This window comes from Agrilus planipennis, unplaced genomic scaffold (genome assembly GCF_000699045.2).
Source record: "Agrilus planipennis isolate EAB-ADULT unplaced genomic scaffold, Apla_2.0 scaffold327, whole genome shotgun sequence".
NCBI lineage: Eukaryota > Metazoa > Arthropoda > Insecta > Coleoptera > Buprestidae > Agrilus > Agrilus planipennis.
The window spans coordinates 43,588-51,733 of record NW_020439147.1 but is presented as its reverse complement, the minus strand read 5'-3'; the positions used below and the strand labels follow the sequence as shown (position 1 = coordinate 51,733).

At 32.0% G+C, this 8,146-nt stretch overlaps 1 protein-coding gene across 1 annotated transcript; it reads right to left on the bottom strand.

Annotated features, from left to right (window-relative positions):
* Positions 1-641: 641 nt before the first annotated feature.
* Positions 642-2,141, bottom strand: LOC108741990 (invertebrate-type lysozyme 3; the record flags this gene model as incomplete). The annotated part of the gene is given in 2 exon segments (XM_018476989.1): positions 642-988; positions 1,870-2,141. Coding segments are annotated over 2 exon segments (425 nt in total), but the record flags the coding sequence as incomplete, so codon positions are not given.
* Between the last annotated feature and the right edge of the window lie 6,005 nt (positions 2,142-8,146).

The following is an 8,146-nucleotide window of genomic DNA, read 5'->3' as shown; positions in this document are numbered from 1 at the left end:
ACTTGATAATATAATGATAATATTTATAATTGTCTGAAATAAATGCAATAAATAAAGTTTTAATTATTATTTAAACATATTAAAAAGTTTTACGCTCATTATTAACAAAAATTGAAACTAATTTTTTTTTGTTGCAGTTGAAATCAAGGCATATTCACTGCCAAAAGTCAGTTAAAAATTTTTCATATTATTCGTTATTTCTTATTTTGGTCAAATTCCAAATTTTCTCTCAAACCGTATACATTTTTTTTTTAGTATAGATAGTATTTATTTACCTCATTCTATGCTGCAAAACCCAATTAATAACGAATTTCTAATTTTATGTACTCTTGTCTCCGATTGTACCTCCCAAACATCCTTAAAGTCTTTTTCTGATATGTTAAAATTGGAGATCGTTTACAATATGCCCTCTCATCTCTATATCTAGACAAGATTTTCATTTCGAAAAATTTGTAAAATTACTACATGGGTACCTCTACCTAAAACAATGTTGCCTCGCTTTAGCTTTAGTCCGCCACTGTCGGGGATTTTTAAATTTTTAGCTTAATATAGATAGAAAAGGTGATTTAACAACCGCGATTGTTATTAATTCTTGTAGTAGTTCCTGATAAATTTTCTGGCGATAATTAATAAAACAAACCATCAAATAATGTAATTATTATTTACGACATGAGAATGCACTACCGTTTACATCAGCATCACGTAATTAATTATATAAATTAAGCATAACTTAATGTTTTATTACAACCAAGTTTCAAACTTTAAAACGTCCGACTAATTAAACGATTAAATTGCGAATCACGATGACCTTAATTTAATTAAGAGAACGTCTCATTCAGCCTTGCGTAGCGCCTCCAACAATTTTTTTACACTGTTGGTATCTTGAGTTGTATGGGTCAGGAAGTACTACACCACGACATCCATAGCCTCCGATTTTGTGAATTGCTGCGAAGTCATCACAATCGATTTTTCCATCGCCGTTGCAATCCTGTAAGAGAAAATAATTTGTAAAGGATAATTCTGCTTGCGTCTTTGATAGCCTATGATTACTGATAAAAATTGAGAATGTGCTATCATCTATTACATTCGTTTAAGTCCGGAAAGCGTTAAATTTTGTAAAAAAAAGATATGAATGTTTAAACGAGTTAAATTACCGCCAAAACAACAAGCGAAAATCTACCTCCATACAGTATGACGTTACAGAAGGCAGCTGCCATATGTCAGGCTTTAATGTGATTAAAATGAACTACATGATGGAGAATATCGTAACAAAACCAAATAAATATATTGTTTGTAAATGGGAATATTATATATAAAAAAAATTATGCGTGCTGTCAGCATAGTATTACGTAAATGAAAGTTAGTTTCAGCAATTTCTTATGCTGAAGTGTGCGATGTGTTGCATACCTATTTACAAACAATTCCTTTAAATTTTAATCATTGATTATTATACATCTGTTAAAAACCATAATGGCCGACATCAGTGACAATGCGACAACAATTGAAAAAGAATGATGGCCGACAACTGCAACAATTAGAAAAGAATGATGGCCGACCTACGTCATAGTAGAGCAATAAAAATGGCCGGCGTCAGGGGGAAGAACTAATTAAAGGTAAAGAGAATGTTCTAAGTGTTCTGTCTGTCCCCTCCTTAGTAAAAAGGTATGTTGAAACTGATTGGAATCATTTGCAAAGTGAATTTGAATTATGACGTCACAACACAATTAAGGGTTGGTTAATGTTAAGTAGGTATTTTAAGTTGAAAATTGGAAAATACTAAAAGTTTCGTAATTTTTTCAAAGGCTCGGTCAGTAAAGGTACTCTTTCTACAGTCTTTAGCGGTAATTTGTTTTTAACTGATTTGCGAACCTGTTGGTATTTGCTCATGTATCCTTGTACAGCGAGGGCAGCGCAATAAGGATCATTAGCACAATTAGCGTAGGCAGTGGGTGAGTCAGGAGATTCTTTGTTGATAGTAGGCTTTCCACCGTCAGCCCAGTAGGGCCATGTCATTTGGAATGGACCACAGACATCTCCGGAACATTTCTTGTTTAAATCACAGCCTGAGATTGCCTCGCAAAGGCAACCTAAACACGCCTGGTTTACTGGGAGGTCACCCCGTTGAGCTTTTACCAAACTTACTGAAAAAAAAAATAAACAATAAAAATGAGAATTTGGAAAATTTAGTTGACATGTAATAATGTCATCTAAGATTTTCATTATGGTTAGAAAATCTGTCTTTATCAAAATCAAACACAGGGAAGACGGAGCATGATACTAATTTGAAAACATCCTTTTTATTACATTAAAAAAAAAAAAATAATAAATTGAAAGAATACACTCAGAAATTTATTTTAAAAGACTTAGCTATTAATTTTTTTAAAAAGACGCTTCTGATTTTATACGAGCATTGAAGATATTTTTTGGTTTTTGGGTTCCATATCAAAAATAAAGAAGGAAGTAGTAGGGATATAAAGCAGAGGATAGCACAGTCGAGGCGCCTTTAATAAACAGAAGTCACTTCTATACTAGCGAACGGTTAATTTAGAAATTCGAAAAAGATTGTTAAAGTTGGATGTTTGAAGCGCGGCACTGTACGGGTGCGAAACATGGACGGTGGGCGCGGCTGAAAAGAAAAGGTTAGAAGCGTTCGAAATGTGGTGATAGAGATGGTTAAAAATGAAGAGGTATTAGAAAAAAATAGGAGAACAGAGGACTCTGTGGAAGTCAATAAGGTCTAGTCAGAAACAGGAGTAGAGGTAGACTTAAATTAGATTACTGTTCGCAAATAGTTAAGGATGTGGGATGTTCTAGTTTTAGGGAAATGCGAAGATTAGCTCAGGATAGGAAAGTGTGGAGGTGCGTGTCCAACCAGTCGACCTTATGATGATGATGATGATCAAAAATGTAAAACGGAATCCTAAAGATAAAAAATTCTTTATAATACACATTTTCATACTAAAGCTTATATAACTACATGGTTCACAATTTGATTCTGGTTGACACGTCCAAATTGCTATTTAAAAATACATTTAATGTTGTAATTCCAGCATAGCGGTGAAATATCAAGAATTCATAGAATCTATTACGTGCGTTTTTGATCCGGCTTTTCCCGAGAATCGTCTGTTTAAGATAAATAATGTAACATTTAAAAACGTCAAAGACTATAAGTCAAGGTTGTGAATGTGTAACAATATTATTACCGATAGAAAAATGTTTTCCTGAAAAGGCGGGTAACAGAGCAAACAAAATTTCGTCTTTTTTTTTATATTAGGTACAGATTTTTTTTCATTGTTGAAAATAAACAAATGAATAACAATTTAATTAACGTTCTTGCAGGTAGATAGGTACATGAATTTAGGACAAAAATAAATACCAAAATTAACACTGTATAAAGAATATAAAAAATGAATTACATACCACTGATTATGCATGGAATGTACTTTCGAATAAAATATTTTTCATTCAGTTCTTGTAATTACAGAAGTTCTTGCACTCTTTAAATCTGTTTTATAATTCTGATCACAAAATAATGAATAATTCACACAAGCAAATGTAAACAAATTCCTTTTAATAATCCATTCTAAATTCATCATTTTATTTTGTTTGTGGTAATATCGATGTAATACTCGATAACCACCAGTTAACCCTGAAGAGGTCCTTAACCAATGGCGAAACGTTAACGTACGCCAACACTATGAAAACTTCTGTTAAGTACCTAATAGCTTTTGCTCGATGTCGTGCATGTCGTGTATTTTTGTCTTTCTTAAGATCAAGTTATATCTCGGCTTCTACATAATCGATTCGAATCAAGCAAGTCCAAAACACATGTCAAAATAACTCCTTTCATTCCTAACGATTTTCATTCCAACTCTTTTTTAGACATACAGGCAGATAGACAGAGACGGATTAAATGTGGAGAGCGCCCTGGAAGCAGATACTTTCCTATTTTTTTTTAGTTTAAAAACTTCCGCACGAGCCCCTTTTTAACCTTGCGCCCTAGACATGTGCCTACTTTGCCTTACGAATAATCTGCCAGTGCAGATATTGTTTGGTTTTTGTTTCATCATTCTTTTGCCCAAAAAGTTTTTTGAATAGGCAGGCACTATACGGAGAAAATAAAAAAAGGAAAATTTACCTAAATATTAAAGCGATATTTTCAATTTCTCCCACTAGCCCGTTGCTTCGCAAGCGAAAATAATAAATAATACAATTTGGATTCTAATTTGTAAAAATAAAATTCCAGCAGAAATAAATTTACTAGGTATTTTANAATCCCAGCAAAAATAAATTTACTAGGTATTTTAGTTGATATTACAAATTTAATTGTAATAATTAAGAAACTTGAAGTAATTTTTAAAGAAACATGTCAAAATTGAGATTATTACAAGTTACCTAATAAATTCTATTATTTCTACGGTAAATTTATCATTTTCAATCGAAAATTGTAAATTGTGCGTTGTCATAAAAATTTAGTTTTCTACTTGTACAATTTCAAAAAGATTTAGCTGTTAATACTTGCTAAGGAGTAATGATGATCAAACCAAGACTGTTATGAATGAGTTATGATGAGTTATCCAGACATAGGAACAAAGAACACTTACTCCGAGGACATCCTTGTAGATTCCTTCTTTCAAACAGTGGTAAATTTTATTCATATATTTAGTGTTAAAATCTGGTAAAGCAAATTGAAAATTTCATACACTAAAAATGTTTTGTTGGAAAAAAGAATATATTAAAATTGTTTCGAATAGTTTAAATAATAATAATAGGTAAGTCTTGCATATTTGGAGTTGGTCTTGGTTTTAGTTTTGGTGTTGTTCATTCGGTATTAGTCTTGTCAGTAGTGTTGCCCAAATTCAGTCTTGGTCTTGTTCTTGCGTTTTTGCAAGACCAAGACCAAGAACAAGACCGCGTATTTTTAGCAAGACCAAGACCAAGACTGACCGTGCAAGACTTGAGCAAGAACAAGACATAGCCTGCAAGACTCTTGCGTCTTGCAGCTAGGACTTAGCGCTATTTCACTGAGTAGTTAGGTGTAACAGTTCGGTGTATAGGTAGGTACGCTTAGGAATTCTATGAGACGCAAAAAACTGTATCAAAGAATATGAAAAACTGGACCTATGCGCATTACGACTAATACCATAAACATAGCGAATAAAAAAATTATTAAAATCAAACTGAGTGCATGCATAGTTATGTTTTAACCATCGGCACTTTGATAATGCGGCATCAAAGGTTTTGTACTTACTTCTCAAAGAAATTTGCCGCTTTTCGGAAGTACATGGTTATGATACACGCGCCGGCGGCTTCTTTTGAAATCTAAAACAATCGTTGCCGCCACGCCGAAATCATAACATTTGACACTATTTGATTGCCGCCATAGGGTGTAGGTATACTCATGCAAAATAATTTCGAATTTTTTTACACGCTTTATATTATTGTTTGATTTGCGGCGGCATCCTTATCATAGAGCCGGCACGTGGCGAGGCGGCGCGGTAGAAAGCAAGGATCATAAATGTTTATTAAGAAACAGTTACTTCCATGGAAAACGACATATAGGTCAGTTGATTTTTCGAATTTCTTATCAAATCTTCAGTTATTTATTAATCTGCTTGATCTTTACTATGGCTATATTCATTCAAGCTCACAATGTTCCAATTCTAATACGTTTTTCTAGGATTTAAAGTAAACTTTAATAAATAGTAATAGACTAATAGGTAATTGCAAGACTTGCAAGACTCTTGCTGCAAGACCAAGACCAAGACCAAGACTGGGAGCGCAAGACCAAGACCAAGACCAGGTGTATTGGCGCAAGACCAAGACCAAGACTGGCTAAGTCTCGTCTTGTTCTTGCGTTTGGGCAACACTACTCGTCAGTATAAAAACTGTCTTGATTTTGCGAAGATTAAAAGATTTTTTAATGCAATTTAAAGGTTTGGGGGGGGTACTACGCTTTTTTCAAAAATATAAAAAAGTTAATTTAGTTTAGGATAGTTTAAAGAAAAGCTGGTGGTACATATTTTCAGACGGACGTGATTGAGAAAATATATTCCAAACGTTTACTAATTAAGTTATGCATTTTTACTCGTGTGACAAAAGAAAAAAATGCCCACAAAAAAAAAAACGTGTAATTTCTACGTTCGGTGAACTTTTTGCCTTACTTGTATAGCAGCTTAGGTAAGGATTTTATAGTTTTTGGGTTATTTTTCTTAATGTTTTTTGCAACTATTTTATTTTTGTTCCGTTCGTGCCTTAACAATTATCATAACAATAAGTGATTTCCGTGGTTTATGTTTTTTTAATGATCCTGTCGTCGTTTTTGTATTTCTTTTAAGCAGACAAGTGATTATTAATAAGCTCAGAAACAATTAAAAATTAGATAACAGGTCATAATTATGTTCTTTTTTGTTCACTGTTAATAACAGCATCCTGTTCGATTATTACTAGAAAAACGTTTAGGAATTTCACCGATAGGTTAGACGACGAACTCGAATAATTATTCTCCGTATACAGTCACGATCAGATGGAAACAGGAAATTTTAATTATCGTCAACAAATCCAGGAACGTTGACAATATTAACTTCTGAAATTAATTGAACCAGGATCATAGAAGTCCTTGAAAGGTTAAATGAACAGTTTTCATTCGTTATACTCCCAAGTATAGGTATAAGCAGTAAACTTGTTTGATTACAAATTTCCGTTAACATATGCTGTTAATCACCTTACAGTGGCAGACAAGGATATTCTTATCCCTAATTATCTTAATTTTAAAACTGATAGAAGATAAGTAAGTTTGTTACGCTATATTTTTATAGATAAAGAAAATGATTAACAGAAGATCAAATGCATAAAATCAACTAGGTAAATTACAAATTTAGTTGTAAGTTGTAACTGCAATAAAACGTAATAAAAACAATGTAAAAATAGTTGTTGACTCCAGAACAACCGATTACTTAAATAAACAAAAAATAATTTGTTAACTTATATCCCATTTTTGTTTTTTTTTTTACCCCGTAAACGAAAGGTGTTAAGGGTCGCTTGTGTCTGTAGTTTTGGTACTGAAACAAATATGAAAATTTTGAACTTTGATTTTGATTTAATCTTTTTTGTTTAAAAGGTGACTTAATCGAAAGTGTTTTTAGCTATGATTCATGTCAGGAATCAGGGGCGGACTAAGACCTAGGACCCGTAATTTTTGGACCCCGAAAATTAGGTTTTTAATTTTTTAATTTTTATAATTAATTTTTATTTTTATTTGAAAAATATTTTATCTGAAAAATANGGTATTTAATAAAATATACATAAAATCAGTGTAAAGCCCCCTCAAGTAAAATAGCATGACGAAAACAATATTAAAGACAGGCATGAATATTAAAGCGATATTTACAATTTATCCTACTAGCCCTTTGCTTCGTAGGTAAAATCCCAGTCGAAACAAATTTACTAGGCATTTCAGTTAATATTACAGATTTAATTGTAATAATTAAGAAACTTGAAATAATTTTTAAAGAAACATGTTAAAATGGAGATTATTACAAGTTATATAATAAATTCGACGATTTCTAGGGCAAATTCAGTCATTTACAATCGAAAATAATTTTAATTTTTGCGTTGTTATAAAAATTTAGCTTTCTCCGTGTTGAGAACTTCTTTCAGAAAAATTTTGTCTTTTAGAATAAAGATAGTATCGATATTACTTTTTGTAGAGTAACATCGGTAGTTTTACATCACTTTTTTTTGTCAATTTCGTGTAACTATATCAGGTGTAATTACTCTCCGTGAATGTCCTGCATCACCAATGTTCCCTCAGATACGAACCGCTACTGACTTAACAACAAAAATTTTTTAAAGCATGACTGCATGCAAGTTTAAGAACATAGTAGATATATATTATGTTGTGTCACTTCGAAAATAAAAAAACAAACGAACTTGGTTTTTAAAAGTATTCATTTGTCTTGCTTAAAAGGGTACTCATTTATTACAGGTGGGTGTAGAGTTAGATTGAGGTAAATTACAATTTTAGAAATTACGTCATTTATTTAACCCATCATGAATATTTAAATATGCAAGAACAGCCGTCTGGATACCATTTGTTTATTAATTATCGTGCGTAATAAAGAAATTATTACATTTATTTTTAATT